Genomic DNA, 22,450 nt, shown 5'->3' on the forward strand with positions numbered 1-22,450 from the left:
CTTAAATAGAAAGCTATACTAAACTAGATAGTCTAATTTATCTAGTCCTTCCTACAGGAAAGATCAATATAGCTTATTCTAGGCAAATTCAAATCAGACCTAATACTAACTAAAAAGGGAATCCCCTAAGGATTAATACTCTCCCTAATCCTCTTCCTTATCTTTATAGCAGACCTACTCCTACTCCTAGAATCAAAAAACACATTAGTATTAGGGTTTATAGATGATATAAACATCCTAGCCTAGTTTAAGACAACAGAAACCAACTATAAGATCCTAGAAGAGAAGTACTAGGAGTATAAAAAATAGGTAAGGAGGTATAGAGCAAAATTCGCCCTAGAAAAGTACTAGCTTATCTACTTTAGCAAGGCTAAATCAACCTATAATATAAAGCAATTAATTACTATCTAAGGCTTTGAAACCTAACTATTAGCAGAGCTTAGGGTACTAGGGATCTAGCTAGATCTAAAACTAAATTAGGGACTATAAGTAAAGAAGGCGAAGTAGAGGGCAGATACTAATATACAATCTATTAATAGGCTTACAGCCTCTATATAGGGGGCTACATTCGAGAAAGCTAAAGTTATATATAAAGCAATTGTTAAGCTAGCAATGCTATATAGAGTATAGATATAGACAGCCTAGGAGAAAACACTAAAGAGGATTAAGCAACTAGTTAGTAGGTCCTAAACCTAAAGCCTAAAGAAAATCCTAGGAGCATATAAAACTATATTAACAAGGGTAGTAGAAATAGAATTAGGGATCCCACTAGTTAAACAATACTTTAAGGGACTAAGACACTAATATATAGTAAAGACAATAGAATACCTAGCCTAATAGACTATCTAAAAGGCACTAGATAAGATAAAAGCCTAGTGTATTAGGAATAGGAGGCGAGACAGACTATAAATGACTCCCTAGAAAGTTAAAGACCTAGAGCAATATAGAGTCTTAATAAGAGAAATACTAGAGAAAGAGCTTTAGGGACTAAATACAAGGCTAAAGGAAGATAAGCTAAAGGGAGAGAAACAAAGCCTAGCAGAATCAATTGCTAGATACCTATAGGAGCAGGAATAGAATAAAACATAAGTCAGACTAGGAACCCTAAAGGCACTAATCAAATTTAGTTAATATAACTACTAGCTCTATAAGGACCTAAATAGGGCCGAGGCAAGCCTAGCTATCTAAATCAGATCTAAACATATTAGACTTAGATCTTACCTATTTAGAAGAAACGTCCTAGGAATTAAAAGCAAAGCTTGCTAATATAGCTACCAATCTTAGAACCCTAAGTATATACTGCTAGTCTGCCCTTAATAGTTAGAAGGCAGAAGTAATTAGAGACTAAAAGCAATAGAAAGGGAATACGACAAGCTAATTTAGAGCAAGGAAGACCTAAAGAGGATAGTAAAGTGGATTATTAAACAGGGATTCGTATAACAATTCGTACTAATAAGGGAAACTAAGGAGTAGATAAGGAGGAGGGAAGAAGAGGGGGAAAGAAGGGTAGGGTAGTAGGCAAGGTAGTTAGAGGGTAACAACTATAATACTAGTATACCCTAGAGGAAGGAAAATAAGGAAACGAGGAAGATTAATACTTATAAATAGGATAGGAGGGAGGTTTTTACTAACTAAGTTAGTTTCCTACCTAAAACAATATATAGAAACAGACCTACATAGGCCGAAAGGCACTACAACAGGCAAATAAAATATCTATCTATCTATCTATCTATATACTAGAAGTAGATAGCGAGTAGCGAGATTAGGTAGCGTACTATTAATAGCATATTATTAAAAGAGACAGCTATATTATGCGTATTATTAGACAATAATATGCTATATATTATCGAAGTATACAGGGCCTAACAATGGCAAAGACGTGATATAGAGATGAGTTCTTTGTCGCTTCCCTAGTTCCAATCCAGCGAATGAGATGCAGTTTAACTTGCTCAATCATTCGCAGGGCTCCTTGCCAAGCACCAGGATCCTCGTCCTTGGGCCTTCCCGTCCCAATCTGCATCCGGGGATGCAACTGCAGGTGGTTGAATGTGGCGTGTGCGATTGAGCAAATATGACTAGATAGATCTTGCTCCATCCACTACCAGACTCAACCACGATACGACCGACCCCCTATCCGCAACAATGGATCATTCCATGAGCTCGAACATGGCATCTATGACTGGTATGGGAACAATGACTGGCACTGCCACAGCGTCCGCTGCAGCTGCGACGTCCTCCAGCATGTCGATGGGTGATATGGGTATGGGTGGCGCAAACTCCTGCAAGATCTCGGTGCGTTGACCACGAGGTAAAATCGACCGTGTTAATCCATTAGCTGACAAGTGAAGATGCTTTGGAATTGGTATACCATCGACGCTTGCTTCCTCGCCAAAAGCTGGCACATCACATCCAGCGGCATGTTCGCAGGCTCTTGCATCGGCGTGATACTCCTGGTGATGGTTCTCGAGGGGCTGCGGCGAGCTGCAAAAGAGTACGATGCATTCTTGATTCGCAGTCGTGTCAAAGCAACGCCAGTTCCGATTTCGAACGAAGGGCAAGCCTCGGATAGCGACACCACCAGAAAGGGTCCTACTGCTGTTGCTGTTGCAGAGCGGCTTCCCGCACGACGAAAGAGCTTCAGGCCGACCATCTTCGAGCAACTAGTTCGGTCACTGCTGCATATGCTTCAATTTGCTGTCGCATACTTCATCATGCTTCTTGCAATGTACTTCAATGGGTACATTATCATCTGTATCTTCATTGGCGCTTTCCTCGGAGCCTTTGCCTTCAACTGGACAAGCATCGCATTATCGTAAGTATGCTCGTCTTCTTGGTGAGCGATGGCTGATCGTATCCAGCAACGACGAACGAGAAATCACTTTCTGCTGTGGGTAGACGTCTTGCGCAATGTTGCCTGGAAAAGGAGGAGAACTCCACTGGAATTATGGGTTGCGGCCAAGGTTCTTCATGGCTTGAGATGCCTAGAGCCTTGCCAGTATAATTTCCTCGCCAGCTACATATAGAATTATATTTGGCATTGCCATAATAAAATACTACTGCTTTTCGATTTTGGAGTGCTGACGACTTCGGTGTGCCGAGCACTTCTGTTTCAACTTTCTGGAGCTTGAGATCGCCGGGTTAAGCTGAATATGTGCAACTTTCATCCTGGGCACATCTAATAAATATCTCTTGATATTGCGTTTCGCATTGATCTTGTTATAGCTTTCATGCGTCCTGAAAAACTATTTCGGTTAGCATTGTCGATTAGCGAACGCACTTTGTCATCTGCACCGTAGTACGGCAGAATGATTCCAAGTTGGAAGGAACCTTAACCGGACAGGCAAAGTGCTTTATCCGATCCTGCTAACGTCATCGAAAGCAAGAAGCACGATGGCAATTGCATCAATGCTCGATCAGCTTGCGGAGAATCGAGCCAATTCGCCGAATCGCTTTATTAAGCAGCATCAGAACTTAAAAGTTTGCAACACCAGCCCAGTATTTATAGAAAGGACAGAGAATCGCTAGAAACTGGAAAAAAGAATAGGAAACAAGACAAGAAAGAGTCAAGGACGACGAAATTCTGGCAAAATCAATATACGAACATCATGTCCAACCAAGCCGCGTGGATCGACAAGGAGCCAAGCAACCCTCTGAGGGTAAGACATAGCATCCAGATTGTGAAGGCAATGAATACTGACTGCTGGTCTACTTCAGGTTGGACCAGCCGATATCCCAGTCCCAGGCGATGAAGATATCGTTGTGAAGAACCACGCAATTGCAATTAATCCCGTGGACTGGAAAATCCAGGATTACAAGTTCATTGTCCAGAACTGGCCTTTCATTCTGGGGACTGATGTTGCCGGTGAGGTACATGAAGTCGGCAAGAACGTGACCAAATTCAAGAAAGGCGACCGAGTGCTCGGGTAAGTACCACCGTGTTTCAGTTCCAAGCATCTCGGTCTCTGACAATGATGCAGCCATGCCATTTCATTAGCAACGCAAAAGCCAGAGGACGGAGGGTTTCAGCTGTATACCAGAATCCAGTCGTCTTACGCTGCCAAGCTTCCAGACAGCATTTCGTTTACCGAAGGCGCAGTGCTCCCTCTCGCCATTGACACTGCTGGACATGGCCTATATGCCAAGGAGGATGGTTTCTTCGGACTTCCATATCCGTCCTTGGAGCCAAAGTCGATCAATAAGACCATCGTCGTCTGGGGCGGCTCTTCGTCAGTCGGTGCTCTCGCGGTCCAGCTGGCAATCGCATCCGGCGTCAAAGTAATCGCAGTTGCGAGCAAGCACAATCATGACTTCGTGAAAAAGCTGGGCGCCAGCGAAGCCATCGACTACAATGATCCGAACGTTGTCGATGATGTGGTGAAGGCTGTCAAGGCTGCCGGCGGCGACTTCATTGGCGTCTATGATGCCATCTCATTGGAATCATCTTTCAAGCATGTCGTCCCAATCGCCGAGAAGCTTGGTGGCGGTACTGTAGCTACCACGATGGATGGTCCAGAGAGCAAGCCATCAAGCATCAAGTTTGGAAAAATCTTCGCTATTAATGCTGTGAATCATCCGCTTTGGGAGAAGTACATCACACCTGCGTTGGAGCAGGGTAAGCTGAAGGCAGTACCAGAGCCGCTAGTCATCGGCAAGGGCCTCGAGAGTGTTCAGAAGGGTATGGACAAGAACAAGGCTGGCGTCAGTGCTAAGAAGGTCGTGGTCGAGCTCTGAACAACTGCCTTTGGAAGCATCGTAGATCAAACTCAATAGAGAATTGATTCATTACGAGCCGAGCTACTGTGTATGATCAGATATGGTCCTGTTCCCAGTCTGTGTAGTGTTGAGCGACTCCCAGCAGTCGCGAGGCGCCCATGTGGGATGCATCTCTTTCACCCGCCTTTCGTCTCTTTTTCATACTGGCTTTTCACGCTTCCACCTCACCTTCTCGTATCTCACGCTTCAGCATCCTGATTCTCGGTCCGTATGGCCACGATCACGGCACAGCCCTTTGATCCTCTGCTGAGATGTGACGCGATTCCGACACCTTCGTAAGGAGACATTCGCTTGTGCAAAGCTGTTCTCAACGTGGGACGACAAGGAGACGCGCTATCGTTCCGTACGCAGGGAATCGCGCTCCATCAGATCGACATTGGTGCAGGAGCTCGATAATTCGGTGTAGGTTTGGTGCTTGGACGCTGGATCGTGCTGGTCGCATGAGGGAAGAGGCATCACGAAGTTTGCAGGAGCAAGGTCGGGATCGGATCGAGAGCGATCGGGGCAGCGCATGGAGCCAAATGGAGATCCCCATGAGCACCGGCTAGTCTTCTGCAATGGAGAGCACTTCCCAAAATGTCTCTATTCCCATCTGGCGGAGGTCAATTGTCAGCCTACACGCGACTAGAAGCTCGGACCACCAAGGAGTTCAACATACACCTCGTTGTGGCCGTCGCCTCCCTGGCACATGAGAATACCCGACGAAATGATGCCATATAGCAAGAGCCCGAGCAGCAGGCTATAGAAGACCTTGCCCAACCTCAAGAATAGCTTACGAAGTGCGCCCCAAGTGCATGTTCCATTTGAGAGGCGTGAAAATGATCTATATACTGTGTAAAGAAGTCACATGACCCTCAAAACAGGGCTTCTACCTACTACTTTGGGGCCGCTTGGCTCAATGGTAGAGCGTCTGCCTCCTAGCTCGTCCGAATAACGAGCACTGGCAAGCAGAAGGTTGTGGGGTGTGTATAGACTATTGTGTGTGTGCCATGTAGGGTCTTGTTGGCTAATATGTCTCACAGTTCGAGTCCCATGGTGGTCGTGCTTCCTTTTTACTACTTCCGACACTGTTCTGTACCTTCAGAAGAAGTGTAAACTCAGAGGAACTGTACACTATAATCACTGTCCAGCATGTACAATTTTGATGGCATCGTGAAAGCGCATCGTGAGAGTGCTTTCAGCCTGATTGACTTTTTGCTGGGCATTTGGCCACGCCATGTGGCCGCTGAAGCTCGAATAGCAGCTCTTGGAAAAGGGCCCGCATGGAACGTAGCATCGCTCGAATTGTAAATCAGCGATAGCAGCGAGTAGCAACCCGACAAAAAATCGGGGTTCGGAAAAGTATGATGAAGAAACAGCTGAGCTTCCACTGTGCGACCGAAGGTAATCAGGCTGAGAGCAAGATCGAGGAAACATTCAAGCTCCTACCGCGAATCAAATGTCCTCAGGCTGAGCCTCAGACATCTACGACCCTGAGGACGACTGAGGACGATTTGATGCCATTTCATATATCAATAACGGTCTCGACGCTCCCTTTCAGATTTCATCTCATCAACGAATACAACCACTATCAAGACTCTACCACAGAAGACCATCCCAAAGCTCTTCCAACTCAAGAACACCAACGCTGCAACAGCATCAACACACCTTCAAACTCAACACCAGCCACATCAAGCATCATGAAAGATCACACCAACATGGCCTCCAAGGTCAAAGCTCAACGCAACATGCCCAGAAAGCGCGAGCCCAAGAAACCTCACGCCCACCAACAATGCACACCCGTCCCCGAAGCAGAGCCCACACCAAAACCTTCATCCACCGAGTCTACCGACGTCGAGCATGCCAAGAAAAACGCCAGGACTCGCGCCGGTAGAAGGTTTTCCATGGGCCTTGAGCCAGAAGTCGATGTCTTCGATGAAGTCTGGGCTCTCATTGCTGAGAGAGAGGCGCGAAGACGTGTGAGCGTCTGGGGACACAATGCCGAGGATATGAGAGATTACGATGAGGCGGGAAAGAGAGTTGTTGAATGGTTGGCAAACGTGCGATAAGAAGCCTGCTAGGAGGGCTATGGCAATGGTCTGCCTCCAAGGCTTGGATTGAATGAGATTTTGGGATCGGAGTTTGGGAGGTAAATGATTGATTGAGAAATTTGAAGTATGGTGGCGTTTTGCAGGCATCTGGGAGAGATTTAGTAGTAACATTATGGAAGGTAGACTGAAATCAAAAGGTGTTGAGAATGATTTTTGTGTCGTGCCTCAGGAGTTCCTTATGCTCATAGTGTCGAATATGGTGGGGTGAAATCTGTTCAGATCGTAGGCGGAAGAAACTGAAAGCAGCGGAGGAAGCTTGGCGCTTCACACTTGATAAAAATTTCCATAGAAGCTGTGGTGAAATGAAGCGAAAATAACGATCATGCCACAATACACTTCTGTGCTGCCCCAGTTACGGGATTGCATGAATTTCCAGCAGCCCCGATAGCCGGCGAAGCTCATAGGAAGAGGACCCAGGGTACTAACATCGTCGCTCTGCCGCATATGTCTATCACATTGCATAGCATTAGCGAACCAACGTAGTATTGAACACAATCTCACCAAGTTGATACACATGAAGTACTTCAGCATCCTCAGTTCTCGGCGTGTCGTCGCCTTGCTCTCCTCTCTTCAGACACTCCCTGCTCACGCTACTGCTTGGTCATCTGGTACCGAGTTCCAGCTCGCCACGCGAATCAAGGACTCAGCGCATTCTCAGGGTGCAGTTCCTTGATCATATCAAACCACCCTCCACCACCAAACTGCGCCTTACTTGGGCCCTTGTTCTCGAAGCCTAACTTCTCATAAAATGGTATGAGATGCTCATGCGCAATCAGCGCGGCCCGGTCAGCCACGCCATGGCTCTCAATGCGCTGCAAATACGCCTTCATTAATGTCTTGCCTAGACTCCGGTTCTGGTATTGCGGCAAAACGGCCAGACTGTGTATGCATACGGTCCTACCTTCCTCCTTGTGACCCAATTTTGGATCGGAATTGCCCGGTGTCGGTATTGCCATGTCGGTGTCAGTGACCGTCGGGTTAGTCGTTTTGGTCGCAACGATGTAATGTCATCGTCATCATTTTGGCTGGTTCGACAAATCATTGACATGAGTCTATGATATGGAGATTTTGGCTCTTTCTTCCGCGGAGTGAAATGCCCATGCTAAGATGGCCACAAAGTGTCAAACGATACTGGAACTGGAGAAGGTGGAGTCAGCATCAGATGTTTTGGGACAGTGCATGGATGTATCTGAAACGAAGGCGTTGCACAGTCTGCACAGAAGGGGTGGAAGAGTGGAGTGGCAGCGCCGCACCTTGCTTTTACCACATTGGGCGTCGATGCGTCGCAGCGGATGTCGTGCAGAGGGCGATAGCTCAACGACCTCCTTCTTCCAGGACCATCGTGAGCGTGGTGAAGGTCAAAGATGGTCACGTGCCGATGTTCCATATCAGTGTCAGCCTGTCAAACGACAGAAGCAAGACGCTACGGAATTGGAAGACAACGCATACCGCAAAAGTGTATCACCAACATGTCACCGGGACATCGCTCGTCCCAATCGATCAAAGTGGCGCTGTCTGCGGCGAGGGACTGACCTTTTCTCTCGTACAGCGTTCCTGGGGCGGAAACGTCGCTTCCTCGAGCCGGACGCAGCTCTCAACATCCGACAGCGAGAGTGTTTGAGTGTAGGGATGGAGCTCGTCTCGCTTCTCATTGCGCTGTGACAATTCAGTGATGAAGCTGTCGTCGTCGTCGTGGGCATCCACTGGACCAGCTCGCTCGATGTCTTGTTCGTCGTCGTCGTCGCCAGCCCTGGAAAGTCCAGACATGCCGCTCAGCGTATCATGGTCCACGAGACGGCTCAGATCACGCGGCATTGCGTGAGCGCGAAGGGTCAGAAATGGTGGGATGGAGAATGGTGGCTGTACTTGTGCGCGGTGCTCGACTTGGTGACACCAAAGTGGTGCTGGCGATCCGCGCCTGCAGGAGTGAGTACAGTGACGTTTGGCCGTTTCACGCGTGGCGGTATGCTGCACGAGAGTACAGTAGTGCGCATATATGCCACGCGGGCTGATCTTCGCATTCGGCCTGCTCTCCTTCTCCGGCGGAGGATGTAGTTCGTTTTGATACAGCATGGTGACGGCGAGACTCTGTTGCGACGATGGCCGTGGCCGTGGGCTCGGGCCGGCGATCAGGCAGTCACGGATTGCATTGCGGATCTCAGACGCCGACGTGCTGGTCGACGCGACGGCCAGCGCAGCACGTGAGATGGAGGGGCTAGTTCTAGGGCAAGAGGTGCAGGTGCAGGTGCAGGTGCAGACTGCAGACTGCAGACGGACTGCAGCAGGACTCGCGGCAAGGCTAGCAGTCCTGATACTACCGGGTCGTTGGATCAAACCAAGGTCGAGCAACGACATACGTCTTCACCGCCAGCAGCGCGTGCAGTGCCACGCGAAGAATCCCGTCGTCGAGCGCAGCAACAGCCAGACGCACACCAGCAGCGACCTACGATAATAATCCGTATGGCGCCACGGGCGTTGTAGGCTGACGCTGCTTCAGAGTAGCTGTCATAGCCGTTGAGAGTAGTCTGCGTCTGCGTCTGCGCTGTCTGCCCATTCTATCTCTACCAGTCATCCTTTTTGCCTCATATTCTCGCACGTTCTATTGTTGATTAGATCATCCATCCATCCATTCTTCTTGATTGACCCGAACCTACACCTACACCCTGACCCTCACCACCACCAACAACAACACCAGAACCACCCTTCCAGCCCGTCGGACCGCATCGCATCGCAACGCATCGCATACAGCCGCGCACACGCATCGCCTATTTCCACCTTGTTTGGCGACGGCACACAACATAGCATCGCATCTCACACGCTTGTAGCTTTTGCGACTGCTTCCTCCACGTCCAGACTCCTGCGTTGCCGCGGGTGTCACTGTCCGGCCGCCGGCCGTCAGCCTGTCAGAAGGCGATCGAGCTTCTGCTTTGGGCGGCTTGCATAAGGCCTCATAACGCAAGCAAGGAACCACAACAACCAACCCAAGGAAGCCGGACTGAACAGGCAACATGTGAGTACAACTAACCACAGCTTAACCACAGCTTCCCACAACGAGCGAGCGATGGTCTCACCGTCAAACATGAACTGTACCACGCTGCAGACACCGCTGCTGACCTTTGTGACCGTGGCAGGCCGCGCATTACTATACAAATCATCGCCCCGAACCACCAACTTGACCAGGAGCTCATCAACCTCGACCTCCCTCCTGGTCTTTCCATAGCCGACTTGAAGGGCTTCGTCACAGCCGAGACCCAAATCCCCTCCAATTCACAGCAGTTCTACCTCAACAACCAAACACTTCGAGGCGACGAAAAGAGCTTAGAAGAGGCGGGCGTCAGAGATGGAGACTTGATTGCTATGCTCATGAGTCAACCGCGCCAGCAGAACAACATGGGTGGTCAGAGACGTGGTCAGCAGTCGCAGCAGCGGCGAGGACCACCGAACAGCCCAGAGGAGATCGAGACTACGCGACTGAGCATTTTGGGCAACCCGGCAGCTATGAACCAGATCAGAGAACAGCGACCGGCATTGGCTGCTGCTATGAACGACAGCAACCGCTTTCTCGAGGTGTGGCAGGAGATGATGCGGGAAGACGAAGACCGAGAGCGCGAGCGGATGGAGCAGATACGCTTGCTGAATGAGGATCCTTTCAACATCGATGCGCAGCGAAAGATCGAGGAGATGATCCGGCAGGAGTCGGTGCAGGAGAACCTGCAGTTCGCCTACGAGCACAGTCCGGAGGGTATGCTTGCTTGATGCACATCTGCGCCAAGGATTTCCCCCAGCTAACGTGTGTTGCAGTGTTTGGTCGTGTGACCATGCTATACATCCCAGTTGAGGTCAACAAGCATCCCGTCAAGGCCTTCGTCGACTCTGGCGCGCAGACTACGATCATGTCGCCATCGTGTGCCGAAGCATGCGGCATCATGAGACTGATCGACAAGCGCTACTCTGGAATCGCAAAGGGTGTGGGCACGGCTCAAATTCTTGGTCGTGTACACTCCGCCGATATACGAATCGGCAACTCTACCATGTCCTGCTCATTCACCGTCATGGAAGGCAAGGCTGTCGATCTCTTGCTTGGCCTTGATATGCTCAAGCGATTCCAAGCAATCATCGACCTAGGCCAGAACAAGCTCATTTTCGGAGGTGGCAACGAGGTGAGCTTCTTGGGTGAAGCCGACATCCCAAAGTCGTTCGAGGAGGCCCAGCAGTCCGAACCGACGATTTCTGGCCCGAATGGTACTGAAGTTGGCGCACAGTCTGGCACTGTCAAGCCAGCAGGCACTTCTGCAGCGGCGTCGTCTTCAAAGGAGCCAAACGGATCATCATTTCACGGGCAAGGTCAGGCACTAGGGTCATCGTCAAGCGGCAAAGCTCCAGCTGCGCCAGCTGCTTCAGCGGCTGCCCCAGCTTCGAAAGGCCACTCTGACGAGAAGATCCAACAGCTCTTGGCTTTGGGATTCTCGAGGCAGCAAGCGATAGCAGCGCTTGACGCTTGTGATGGCAATGTGGAGTACGCGGCTGGTCTCCTCTTCCAGTCGTAGGCGTGCTGTTGACGAGTGGTGGACACAGCATATCTGATACCCCAGCTTCCCTATCCGTTGGTAGAAGCTCTGCAATAGCTATTAGCGAAGTACCATTATATAGAAGGCATTGTCCGGCAAGGCAGGCCTTCGAAAGGCACATCGAGCGCATCAGCTTGGTCGGCGGAAAGAAAAATTAACTCGTTGGCTCTCAACATGCTTCCGAAGCCCCTCCTTGCGCTCGTGCATGCGGTCATGCGGCCTTTGTCTTGAACCATTCATCCGTCCGGGGAGTTCTCAAGAGTGCGAGCAACAAGAGGATCCTCCAACTCTCCGACTAGTTATCTTCTCTCCCCTTCCTTGCCATCTCTCGGCCTTGATTTGCTGCCTTGCAGTCCCCCTGTTCGGTCGCAGCGGATAAACAGGGCGCCGTGCCGGCGAACCGCGACTTCAAAGTTCACCCTCCCTCACATCAGCACCCACGCCATCGAACACCTGACAGGGGCCATCTCCTCCTCATCGCTGCTTCGATATCGATATAGCATGATGACAGCAGGCATCTATTCGGCATGACATAAGTCTCTTGGCGCGCCCACCGCTGCTGCCTCGAAAGCATGGATTACGTGCCGCTCCCAAGACCGCCGCGTGGGCTTTGGAAGAACAAGGTAGACTTCTTCCGGCCTCTTAGAACAGCTGCGGCGGAAGCTGGAGAGAACATTGCGCCCCTGCACGATCCTGCTCGACCAAGACGCAGCACTGAGGAACCAGACCTCAAACAACTCAATGCAGCCTTGGCAGCTCTGGTCGACATCTTCCCCGATGTGCAGCCCGAGGTATTCCGAGAAATGCTCCTGAGTGTCAGTGAAGACAGCAGACTGCAAATCGTCACAGAACATCTACTGCAGAAGAAAGCGAAGTGGGTGCAAGGAAGATACAGGACTCCGCAGTCATCGCAGGAAAGGACGAAAGTCAAGAAGCGCAGATCATCTGCTGCTGTTTCTCGCGAGCATGGCCTTCTGGAGGACGAAGACCTGTTCCGGGGAGAGAATTATAAGAAAGCCGTCAAGCAAGTCTTCCACCAGGAGTTTCGCAATTTGCGCCATTCTACCATTAAAGGCGTTCTGGCCGAGCAGAACTTCTCTTACACGCTCGCCCGGCCCATACTACAGCAACTTGCAAGTAAATCCTGGAGACTGTCTTTTACGAACTTCTGGCCCAGAAAAGCCGCATATACCGCTGCAGAAGGTCATCCTTTCATAATTTGGCAGCCCGATGCTCAAGGTGGCCAAGGAGACCCCGCTGTGAGACAGACGGGAAGCGGCGAGCTCGATCGAGAGCTATACGATCTTTTCGTGGCGCCCATTGTGCTCAGGCAACGGCAAGATCGAGAGCGAGCGGACTATCTCACAGCTAGTGAGCTTAATGAGGCCGCGGCCGAAGAAGCGGAAGCTTTGTTCGATTGCGAATGCTGCTTCAGCTCGGTATCCTTCGAGAAGATTGCGACCTGCGACGAAGACTGCCATGCGTTGTGCTTGGATTGCATACGTCGTACTGTGAATGAGGCATTGTATGGCCAAGGTTGGTCACGTACTGCACATCTAGGTAAGGCGACCGTACGTTGTTTCTCGCCGATGTCACAAGATTGTCATGGCGTCATACCGCCTGATCTGGTGCGACGGGCTGTCACTCAAGGCGCAGACAACGAGGATGCGTGGCATGACTACCAAGCTCGTATCACGAGTGAAACACTACTGGAGTCTGGCCTTCCACTACAGCGATGTCCGTTTTGCAGCTATGCCGAGAGCAACGAGATTCCTCAACTCTGCTTGAAGCATCCAAAAGCCCTCTGGTCTCACATCAACTCCAACTTTTACGACAAGCTGTCTCCAGCTATACAGATCCTATTCATGGCGCTCGTGATGATGCTAGCTATCCCAATACCAATCTTCACAATTCCACTTCTGCTCCTTGTTGGTCTCGGCTGGTTGGTCATCCACATCATACCAGAAGCAGCAGCTACTTTCGATCGGTCGATATCACGAGTTCACAAACGCCGACGTGGTATCCGGTTCAGATGTCAAAATTCGTCCTGCATGAAAGTGTCATGCAGTCGATGTCTCGCCGCCTGGCGTGACCCTCATTCCTGCTTCGAATCTGAAAAGACGTCACTTCGGACGGCAATCGAAGCCTCAGCGACAGCAGCAGTCAAGCGTACCTGTCCACGCTGCTACCTGTCCTTCGTCAAATCTAGCGGCTGCAACAAGCTCGTCTGCAATTGTGGCTATACCATGTGCTACATCTGTCGCTCGGAGATCACAAGCAAAGAAGGCTATGCACACTTCTGCCAGCACTTCCGTCCTAACGGAGGCAGATGTGCCGAGTGTGAGAGATGTGACCTGTATGGCGACGAAGACGAAGAGGCTGCTATCCGAAGAGCGGCGGAAGAAGCCGAACAGATGTGGAGAGAGAAGGAAGGTGGCAAAGGAAAAGAGCAAGATGAAGTTGCTACGAGGGCTATGATCGACGCACTGGTTGGTGAGGGCAAGAAGAGGTGGTACGATGATTTCTTGGACGGCTTGCTGGACGCTGTCATTGCGGATTGATTGCATTGCAGAGCTTCCAAGCTAGCGCAATGAGCAGACGAGTCCGCAGTGCGTAGGCGAATTGATCTTTATCCCGCAAATTTTCTAGACTGAGTAGAGTGGAATTCTCGATCGTATTACAAGGTGTCCGCTCTAGTCTGGACTAGGTCAATAACTGCTCAATGGTAGTCTGACTGCCGTGACAGTCAACCTGCATGGAGCAGCCTCGAAGCGAGTATTATTATTATTGGGTGTAGGCGGATGCCAAAGGCTCCGACGCGGAACACAGGCAGGCGTGGAAGAGAACCAGAGCGCCGGCGTAAAGAAAGCCTGCGGCGCCAGCGAATCCCACGAGACCGCCGAGAGCTACTCTGAAAACCCCAATGAGGTTGAGTATACCTAGGGGTCGGATATTCCATTCCTGTAGGTTTCCACCATTCCTGTATAGAATATCCAACTCGTATACCTCAATATCCGACCATAAGCGTAGGAATAGGATATTCGATATAGTGCACAGGCCTACGGTCGCGGTTTGCCGTATTTAGACTAGTTTAGGCTTAGAAAGTCGGAATAGCCTATACCTACTCGAAATCGAGGATTTGACTACTATAATTAGCAATAGCTAAGGAGACCGTATCGTAGTCGCGTATATAGCCCTTTAACGCGTGTATATATATTGTTATATACCTTTGCTAAATACTATCTCTTTTAGCTATTTTATATTAAAGTCGCTATAGACAACCCTATTATTCTCGCTCTTGTCGTTAGTGCGGTCGCTAGAGCTACGCTTACTACCTCGACGGCTTTCTAGTACTCGTCGCGTTCTCGAAGCGGTCGGAAACGGTAGTATAGGCCTATAAGCGTAGTTTAAACGCTAACGGAGCCCTCGAAGGGTAGGAGGGAGGTGTTTCGGTATCTTAATAGTCCGGAAGACTATTGTTATATAGTAACTAGCTTGCGATAGGTAGTATTAAAGGACCTAATTGCGAAGCTCGAGGAAAGTAGATTAATAGGTAATAGCACCGTTTCGACCGCTAAGAAGACTATAATCTTCTATAACTTCCTAAGGAATAATGCCTTAATTAGGATACTACGAAGGACATATTAGCACTCGTTTAAAACCTTTACGCGCGTTATAAAGGAAGTAAGTAAGATCTTCTATCGACTATAGAGCGAATATATATAGGTACCGCGAGGTAACGAGTTGCTATACGAGAAGCTATATACCTTCGGCGCTAGTAAAGAGCCTAGCAAGTTTAACTTCTTCTATAGTGCGCTCGGTGCCCTTAACGGCTCTTATATACCTATAACTTTGTTAGCGGAAGATTAGTCGTCGTAGCGTAATCGCAAAGGATAGGTTTCTACTAACGTAATAGCGGCCTATAGGTTTAATATAAAGTTGCACTATATTTTAGTCGGTTATAAAGGGTTAGCGGCGGATACTACTATATACGACCGTATAGTAAGGCAAGGCTTTAACGTGCCCGAGAACCGCTATTATCTTGCCGACGCTAGATACTCCTTTAATAAGAAGCGATTGTTAGTACTATACTAGTCGATAAGGTATTACCTTCGAGAATAGATTAAGTCTAAACTACGGCCGGAGACGAAGGAAGAGTTATACAACCTACGGTACTCTTAGCTCCGCAACGTTATCGAGCGACTCTTCGGCGTATTAAAGAAGCGGTTCAAAATACTAGCTTAAGGCGCTTATAGAGGCTATTCGCTTATAGCGCAACTAAGGTTTATTACCGCCTGCTTTGTCCTTTATAACTTTATTGTCGGGCATAGCTCTTAGCCGCTAAACGAAGAGACTTACCTATTCGACGACCTCGACGACGTACCTTATAATAAGGACGATTATAAAGGGTTGTTAGAGCTAGAAGATAACGATCTAGGCAATGTAGGTCTCGGTAATAAAGGATAGCAATTTAGAGAAGATATAGCCGTTAGAATGTAGTTAAGTTACTTGCGTTATCTCGAAATATATAGTCTAGATATACGTAGAGCGTAGGAGAAGGACGAGGAATAGTACGTAGAGGTCGTAGGCTACCTAGTATATTTAGCGGGGGACGAGAGGGGCGTTTTAGGTAGCGAATATAGTGTTCTTTCCTATATATAGCTATTAGTCGTATATTGTTATCTCTAAACTAGGTCTCGGTTTCTCTAGTTAGTAGTTACGAGTATGCTTAACGTCACTTTAGTACAGTCTTAGCGGGGTTAACTTTAGGAAGTAAAGAGTATAGAATTTGTACTTTATATAATAGCAAATTACGTAAAGTTCGTTAAAGCCTAGTCGAATGCTAACAAAGTCGAATCAATTACAACCTCTATATTATTATTAGTATAAAGACTACACTCTCCGAGCTCCTAAATATAAAATATTAGCTCGGACTCGGAAAGCTAACCTCGACTTTAGCTAATTCTTCTAACTTAACCTAGCCTCTTGTATTCTACTTAATGCTATCTATTCTGCGGCGGATAGTTACCTATAAGCTAAGGCCGCATCTGCTGCTATTAGTACTGTTGTCGTAGCTATTCTTTACGCGCTAATTAAGCCTATTAAGCCTACTTAATACGAGCGAGAAGGGCGATAAAGTACTTCGAGAACAGCTCGGTTTTCTTAGTATCTTAAAGCTAACTAACAGTTAGCTAAGCGTGCTTAATAGGACCATTCTCGGTGCTAATCTCGGTAAGGATAAGCATCTTATCCTTAAAGGAAACATTTAGAAGGACGTCGTCGTCTATAAGGCAGTTACTAACTATCGAGATAGCGCTAGTTTATATAGCCGGCTTATCGACTAACTTAGCTAAGGTTGCTATAGTTTGCTAGAATAGCAGTATAGCCTTCTTTAGCGACTGTTTAAAGTCCTTCGAGTAACCGGCTTCTACCTTCTTCTTAGCTACCGCCTTCTACTTCTACTTCTTATTAGCCCTCGTATTCCGAGCGGCAATAATTGTCTATCTCTCGTAGTTAGACAAGCCGCTTAAATCGACGTCTTCTAGCTCGTTAATAACCTCTACCTCCTCGTCCGGCAACTCGGCTTCTAAGCTAATCTCTTCTATAGACTTACCCTTACCCTTACCCTTACTACTATTAGAATCTACGTCCGCTAGTCGCTATCTACTTATCGCGTTATCGCTAGTCGCAACGTCTCGTCTATATATCTCTTCTATTTCTATCGCGAAGTCCGGCGCCGCGTTCTTAAACTCTCGACACTCTTCGTTACTATCGAAGTATATACGCGCAATCTCCTCGTTTTCCGGCCGCGGAGGGTAGTTACTACTCTACCCGCTAATATGCTTTAGGTGCCTCGTATACGGCCTAAACTCCTTCTTTATCTTACGCTATTTGCCCTTTAGTAAGTCCTACTTAAAAAACACCTTATACTTTAGCGATATACGCGTAGCGAGCGTACGCTAGTCGGTAGCCTTAAAGGTTTAATTATCGGTTATTTTGTTATTGTCTTTGAACTTCTTAAGGCTAAGAAGCATAGCCTTAATATAGGTTGACTTATAACGAGCTAGTCGTAGAAACTGCGAGCTAATATCCTCTAACTTCTTCTTCCGCTACGCCGTCGCCTTCTTCTCGTTCGAATTTAAAGCCGTCCTACCTACGCTAGGTTTCTTCGTAGGAGTCTTCGCTATACTAAATACTAGGGGGTTCGTTAAGAGTTGGAATATGCGGTATATACTAGTAATAGTACGAGAAACAGCTATAGGAATAGCAGGAGACGCGTTCGCGATAGGGTTCAAGGAAGGAACCGAGGGCCGATTGTAAGAGCACGGACAATTCGATAATCCTACTCGTATACCTACAAATTGGTGGATTTCAGGAATTCCGAATGCTTGGATATTCTATTCTACGTTCCGACCGGAAATTCCTATTCCCGCAGGAGGTATATACAACCTGAGCGACCGGATGTCACTCTCACTGCAACAGCGTGACCAAAGACAGCGCACGGTGGAGGCGAATGCTGTGAAGGACCGACTTTTATAAAGCAGAATCTAATAAGGCCGCATTTTGAACCACGAGGCGCTTTCTTCCTTTCTTCATGTACAGCGTCTGAACACTTCGGAGTGAAAGTGGGTATTCACACGCTGTAATGATTCGACTCATTCGAGCGTGGTCTACAGGGACCCCATCCCCTTAACGAAGTCCTTGAAGTGGAGTAAGAATTGCTGTTAAATGCTGCGTACGGCTTAAGTCTAATAATGGATTCGTGCAATCAGAATCACCGCTCTAGTCGACATCCTAGTTTTGCCGACGAACGAACAGCGACGAGTTATTACAGGGGATAGCCGATAACCACGCCGGCAAATGAGTTCGAACTTCGGGCGACGCCAGTAACCCCTGACATACATACACTTCTTATGGCAAAGCTGACGACTCAACTTTCAAGGCTACTATGATGCCGGCCATTTAAGTAGTAGCTACCCTCCCATCGAAACCGTCAACTCGACGATAGCATCTTCCTCCGACACAGTCTCAGAACCCAACAATGCTGCTGAACACCGCTATTATTGTTCTCGGCCTGTCTGGCGCAGTGCTTGCCAAGCCTCTTGGCCTCAGAGGTAGCAACAACGTCGTCGAAGTCAGAACACCCATCGCCGAAGCCGCGAACACCGATTACATCTATACTCAGAACAAGCGCGAGGCTGCGAACACCGATTACATCTACACCCAGAACAAGCGCGAGGCTGAGAATACCGACTATGTGAGTGGACCTAGGCAACGACAGCCCATCACTGCACATAATTTTCCCTCTCTTTCGTGCTGCAATAATAGAACAACGACTTCCGTGGAGCGCCGAACAGCATTTACTAATCTGTCTTCAGATCTACACCCAGGGGAAGCGCGAAGCCGAGGACACAGACTACATCTACACGCAGTAAACATCTCTCATCATCTGCACTTTGGAACACCGAGGGTGTTCTTCGGCTTTCGTATAACGAAAGCGAGAATGCTGGAGGAATAACTACGGGGATTGTGACCTAAGCGTAGCGCGGCCGCTATAAGCGGACCAAAGACCATTCACTCTTTGATTATGATATAGCCTTAACGCCTTGAGATTGTTGTACGATAATAACTGCTCTCTTGGTGATCACGTGCCGCTGATGTTACATTCACGTCCTGGCTGTGTACGGAATCAGCCCCTTCCGAAGTTCCGGCACGAGCCTAATACGACAGCCCCAAGAATCTGAGCATGGATCTGGCAGGGACCTTGCCAAGTCCCGAATAAGCAACATCAGGTTTTAAGCAACGGATCTCGATATTCAACGCTTTTTAGGTAGTACATATACTGCAAGTTAGCAATTGCTTAGAACACCCCGGCTGTCTTATTATACGATTGCAGCGATTGCTTATCCGGAAGTAGCTCTAAGCGACGTCGGGTTATAAGCATTATTATAGCTCCGCCGGCCGGTTGCTTATAAGTTATAACCAGGTTCACCGGTATTATTGAAAAACAGCGAAGAGACTAGGCTGTACTAGCCTTGCGTTGAGTTTCGCTTATAGGATCAGCTTTGGGAATATGATCCCACCCTTCTCGCATCGCGATGTGTGAAGAAAAGCCAAGCCAATACCCATGCTTCGTCGTGCTTGGTTGAGACATGCTCATCATACTACTGCTCCTCCTCCTCGTCCTCGATGCTTGCTCAGATTATTCCACGGCCGTTGTTCCATACCAATCGTACATATCCGTAAGTACCAGCACCCATCTCTTCGCTGGATTGAAAGAAGCAAAGACTGAAAAAAAACCCCCCATCCTCACCAGCGTCCCGACATCCTCAACCCCGTCCTCAAAATCCACTCCTACAACCCACCCTCCCTCTCTCCAGGCTACATCTTCCTCTCAACATGGTCCTCCGAAGAAACCAGCGACATTCAAAATTCCCCCTACATTTTTTCGAATGATGGTGTAAGTCCAAAAAAATCCGTCTCCATCCCAACTTTTCCAACACACCCCTTCTTCGCCACTAATTTTTTTTTCCTCCATAGGAATTAATCTATACCGGCTACAACCCATCTCTGTCGACGCTCAGATACTTCAATTTCCAATCCCACACCTTCTCCAACGGCACGAGAATTCTATCCGTGGTTCGAGGCACGTCCGATCGCGGTCGAGGACAAGGTCACATTGCTCTTTTCGACGATCGGTATCGCTTACTTCGAGTGATTTCCGCTCCTGATGGAGGAGGGGCGGTTGATTTCCACGAATTCCGGCTCTTTGATGATGGGAAGACGGCGGTTGTGGTGGGGTTGAGAGCTATGCAGGGTGATTTGTCGCAATTTGGAATTCGGGAGGGGGTGGGTTGGGTTTTGGATTCTGTGTTTTGGGTGGTGGATCTTGAGAAGGATAATAAGGTGAGGTTTGAGTGGAGGGCGAGTGAGCATGTTGGGTTTGGGGAAAGTGTTTTGGGGCCGAGTTTGCATCGGTTCGCCGGGATGAGTTGGAAGTATGCTTATGATTTTTTGTGAGTATCACGGATGTGTGCGTGGTTGAGGGAGGGGATGCTGACTGAGTGTGGATTTAGTCATATTAATTCGGTTGACCGGTTCAAGAATGGGGACTTTTTGATTTCCGCACGACATACGGATACGTTATACAGGATCGATGGACGGGATGGGTCGATTGTTTGGAGACTTGGATCGAAGAATTCTTCGTTCCAGCTTCTGGATTTCAACTTCTCGGCACAACATGATGCGAGGATTCTCGAAGAATCTGATGGCAAAGTCGTCGTCAGTCTCTTTGATAATGCGTATAATGGGAAGAGGACGACAAGTAATTCGTCTTCGGCTATCGTGTTCGAAGTGGACACGAAAGCGAATGAGTCCAGGCTGTTGAAGCAATTCTTCCCTACGATCAAGGGTTTGGCGCAGAATCAAGGCTCGATGCAGAACTTACCTGATGGACATACCTTGGTGAGCTGGGGTCTCATTGCTGAATTCTCTGAATTCGATCAGCAGGGAAAGACTGTCTTGGATGTTGCTTTTGCGGAGACGACGACTCGTGCATATCGGGTTCGGAAATTCGATTGGATTGGAAGACCAGATGAGAGTGAAATTGCTCTATATCTTTATGCGAGGACTAACAGTAGTAGTGTCTATTTCTGGATGAGCTGGAATGGAGCTACCGAGGTCAGGAAATGGAGAATGTTGCGAGAGGACGGACGGGTCTTGGACACATGTGATTGGGAAGGCTTTGAGACCGGCTTCGATGTAGAGACGTTCGTTTCAAGTGGCTACGTGGAAGCCGTGGCCGAGGATGGAAAGACTCTGGGTCGATCCAAGGTTGTGAAAACCTTTGTTCCGCCCGAGAGTATGGCGAAGGTCTGTGGCGATATGCATTGCATGATGCAGGTGTTTCCTTCGAAGGCAACTGCGGTCAAAGATTCTGCCAAAGGTCGGAAGCGTGGGCTGCTGCTATCAAGTTGTAATACAGCTTGGGATATGACTTGGCTGAGCATGGTTTCTGGCGTTTTGATCGGATTTCTGGCGTCTAGAGTCAGATGGTCGACCATTATCAACATTAGAATTATTACGGCACTGCTCGAAAGATTCAGAGTAGGATAAGAATGTTCAGGACTCAGTTCCATTGCGACACCTTCCCCTTCCACCTTCCCACCCCACCATCCCCTCCCCTCCCATCCTCCACCAGAACCGGCTCCGGAACCAGATTCCTATACCTCAACCTAGGAATCCTAACACTACTCCTCAAATCCCCGACTCGATCATGTTCACACTCCAAAATCCATTTCCCACAAACAGGACACTGTCGATCAGCATAAAACCTTTGACTCCGACAACTCTGCCTAATGCCCCTCCACCGCAATTCCCTCTCGGTTTCTTCACCGGTATAGCCGCAGGGCACGAGGGGTTGGTCGATGGTGCGGTCACAACATGTTCGTTGGGGACAAGGTGTTGAGGAGGAGATGTGGGAGGAACAACAGCAGGGGTTGGGGTCTGTGTTGGAGGGGATGGAGATGGTGTGGGATGTTGTGAGGGAGTAGAGTTGTTCCGGGTCTGTGGTTGGGGATTTGGTAGAGGGGGAGGGGGATGCGGTGTTGTTGTACTCTGTGCGTTTTTGGATTCTGGCATCCAGGGTTGGTGTGCCGGTGGGTGAATCTTGGGTGCAGGGCTCGGAGACGGCGGAGACAGTTGTGGTTTTTGTGAAGATTAGGGGTGTGCCTAGGTCTAAAGAGGAGATGGACGAGCCTGAGCTTTGAGACCAGGTATCGAATTCTCGGGGTGAAGGGGTTTTGTTGGGGTCGAATTTGAAGCGTGGTGGAGGGGGTTTGTCGTAGGTCCTGCCGGTGGAATGGTCGATGTAGTGTAGTCGCTGGCTCGCTGGATCGGTGTAGAATGACCAGCCTAATGGAAGCTCATATGTCGATGCTGCAGAATTTTTGTGGTCTTCGCCTCCGAGATTCTTTAGGTATCTGAGCATCTTCCCTGTCGTGTTGCTGGCACCCCGGC

General features: G+C 48.7%; 12 protein-coding genes across 12 annotated transcripts; 7 read left to right on the forward strand and 5 right to left on the reverse strand.

The window, feature by feature from the left end:
* The first annotated feature begins 2,122 nt into the window (after window positions 1-2,122).
* Window positions 2,123-3,077, forward strand: MYCFIDRAFT_58657 (uncharacterized protein). The gene is made up of 3 exons (XM_007931575.1): window positions 2,123-2,292; window positions 2,349-2,812; window positions 2,859-3,077. The coding sequence occupies exons 1-3, from the start codon at window positions 2,143-2,145 to the stop codon at window positions 2,893-2,895; spliced, it is 651 nt and encodes a 216-aa protein (XP_007929766.1). The 5' UTR covers window positions 2,123-2,142; the 3' UTR covers window positions 2,896-3,077.
* MYCFIDRAFT_178153 (uncharacterized protein) lies at window positions 2,876-3,258 on the reverse strand (the record flags this gene model as incomplete). The annotated part of the gene is made up of 4 exons (XM_007932055.1): window positions 2,876-2,899; window positions 2,938-3,117; window positions 3,159-3,212; window positions 3,244-3,258. 4 exons carry the CDS (start codon window positions 3,256-3,258, stop codon window positions 2,876-2,878), a joined length of 273 nt encoding a protein of 90 aa, XP_007930246.1.
* A 265-nt stretch (window positions 3,259-3,523) lies between these two features.
* Window positions 3,524-5,095, forward strand: MYCFIDRAFT_58659 (uncharacterized protein). Its single transcript, XM_007931576.1, has 3 exons — window positions 3,524-3,656; window positions 3,715-3,923; window positions 3,978-5,095. Exons 1-3 carry the CDS (start codon window positions 3,606-3,608, stop codon window positions 4,729-4,731), a joined length of 1,014 nt encoding a protein of 337 aa, XP_007929767.1. The 5' UTR covers window positions 3,524-3,605; the 3' UTR covers window positions 4,732-5,095.
* On the reverse strand, window positions 4,126-5,569 carry MYCFIDRAFT_208833 (uncharacterized protein; the record flags this gene model as incomplete). The annotated part of the gene is made up of 6 exons (XM_007932056.1): window positions 4,126-4,916; window positions 4,957-5,079; window positions 5,121-5,195; window positions 5,233-5,365; window positions 5,415-5,512; window positions 5,550-5,569. 6 exons carry the CDS (start codon window positions 5,567-5,569, stop codon window positions 4,808-4,810), a joined length of 558 nt encoding a protein of 185 aa, XP_007930247.1. The 3' UTR covers window positions 4,126-4,807.
* A 901-nt stretch (window positions 5,570-6,470) lies between these two features.
* On the forward strand, window positions 6,471-6,821 carry MYCFIDRAFT_81057 (uncharacterized protein; the record flags this gene model as incomplete). Its single annotated transcript, XM_007932057.1, has 1 exon — window positions 6,471-6,821. One exon carries the CDS (start codon window positions 6,471-6,473, stop codon window positions 6,819-6,821), a length of 351 nt encoding a protein of 116 aa, XP_007930248.1.
* A 380-nt stretch (window positions 6,822-7,201) lies between these two features.
* MYCFIDRAFT_204870 (uncharacterized protein) lies at window positions 7,202-7,866 on the reverse strand. Its single transcript, XM_007932058.1, has one exon. It carries the CDS (start codon window positions 7,817-7,819, stop codon window positions 7,499-7,501), a length of 321 nt encoding a protein of 106 aa, XP_007930249.1. The 5' UTR covers window positions 7,820-7,866; the 3' UTR covers window positions 7,202-7,498.
* Window positions 7,867-7,984: 118 nt separating this feature from the next.
* MYCFIDRAFT_199290 (uncharacterized protein) lies at window positions 7,985-8,678 on the reverse strand (the record flags this gene model as incomplete). The annotated part of the gene is made up of 3 exons (XM_007932059.1): window positions 7,985-8,000; window positions 8,117-8,262; window positions 8,397-8,678. 3 exons carry the CDS (start codon window positions 8,676-8,678, stop codon window positions 7,985-7,987), a joined length of 444 nt encoding a protein of 147 aa, XP_007930250.1.
* A 256-nt stretch (window positions 8,679-8,934) lies between these two features.
* On the forward strand, window positions 8,935-11,410 carry MYCFIDRAFT_199291 (uncharacterized protein; the record flags this gene model as incomplete). Its single annotated transcript, XM_007932060.1, has 4 exons — window positions 8,935-9,064; window positions 9,717-9,757; window positions 9,894-10,605; window positions 10,989-11,410. 4 exons carry the CDS (start codon window positions 8,935-8,937, stop codon window positions 11,408-11,410), a joined length of 1,305 nt encoding a protein of 434 aa, XP_007930251.1.
* A 722-nt stretch (window positions 11,411-12,132) lies between these two features.
* Window positions 12,133-13,869, forward strand: MYCFIDRAFT_107748 (uncharacterized protein; the record flags this gene model as incomplete). Its single annotated transcript, XM_007932061.1, has 1 exon — window positions 12,133-13,869. A coding segment is annotated over one exon (1,737 nt), but the record flags the coding sequence as incomplete, so codon positions are not given.
* Window positions 13,870-18,473: 4,604 nt separating this feature from the next.
* Window positions 18,474-19,042, forward strand: MYCFIDRAFT_178160 (uncharacterized protein; the record flags this gene model as incomplete). The annotated part of the gene is made up of 5 exons (XM_007932062.1): window positions 18,474-18,745; window positions 18,780-18,863; window positions 18,902-18,918; window positions 18,945-18,961; window positions 18,992-19,042. The coding sequence occupies 5 exons, from the start codon at window positions 18,474-18,476 to the stop codon at window positions 19,040-19,042; spliced, it is 441 nt and encodes a 146-aa protein (XP_007930253.1).
* Window positions 19,043-19,742: 700 nt separating this feature from the next.
* MYCFIDRAFT_37693 (uncharacterized protein) lies at window positions 19,743-21,547 on the forward strand (the record flags this gene model as incomplete). The annotated part of the gene is made up of 4 exons (XM_007931503.1): window positions 19,743-19,910; window positions 20,017-20,068; window positions 20,100-20,448; window positions 20,509-21,547. Coding segments are annotated over 4 exons (1,608 nt in total), but the record flags the coding sequence as incomplete, so codon positions are not given.
* Window positions 21,534-22,421, reverse strand: MYCFIDRAFT_178162 (uncharacterized protein; the record flags this gene model as incomplete). Its single annotated transcript, XM_007932063.1, has 4 exons — window positions 21,534-21,559; window positions 21,600-21,638; window positions 21,683-21,765; window positions 21,802-22,421. 4 exons carry the CDS (start codon window positions 22,419-22,421, stop codon window positions 21,534-21,536), a joined length of 768 nt encoding a protein of 255 aa, XP_007930254.1.
* Between the last annotated feature and the right edge of the window lie 29 nt (window positions 22,422-22,450).

This window comes from Pseudocercospora fijiensis, assembly GCF_000340215.1.
Source record: "Pseudocercospora fijiensis CIRAD86 unplaced genomic scaffold MYCFIscaffold_8, whole genome shotgun sequence".
Taxonomy (NCBI): domain Eukaryota; kingdom Fungi; phylum Ascomycota; class Dothideomycetes; order Mycosphaerellales; family Mycosphaerellaceae; genus Pseudocercospora; species Pseudocercospora fijiensis.

Excerpts from the sequence above, each read along its gene's own strand:
- MYCFIDRAFT_204870 (XM_007932058.1), bottom strand. The coding sequence starts at position 7,819 with ATGGCAATACCGACACCGGGCAATTCCGATCCAAAATTGGGTCACAAG.
- MYCFIDRAFT_58659 (XM_007931576.1), top strand. The coding sequence starts at position 3,606 with ATGTCCAACCAAGCCGCGTGGATCGACAAGGAGCCAAGCAACCCTCTG. Across the intron at positions 3,657-3,714 it reads AGCCAAGCAACCCTCTGAGG|GTTGGACCAGCCGATATCCC; the intron begins GTAAGACATAGC and ends GGTCTACTTCAG. Across the intron at positions 3,924-3,977 it reads AAAGGCGACCGAGTGCTCGG|CCATGCCATTTCATTAGCAA; the intron begins GTAAGTACCACC and ends ACAATGATGCAG.
- MYCFIDRAFT_58657 (XM_007931575.1), top strand. The coding sequence starts at position 2,143 with ATGGATCATTCCATGAGCTCGAACATGGCATCTATGACTGGTATGGGA. Across the intron at positions 2,293-2,348 it reads CAAACTCCTGCAAGATCTCG|ATGCTTTGGAATTGGTATAC; the intron begins GTGCGTTGACCA and ends TGACAAGTGAAG. Across the intron at positions 2,813-2,858 it reads TGGACAAGCATCGCATTATC|CAACGACGAACGAGAAATCA; the intron begins GTAAGTATGCTC and ends GATCGTATCCAG.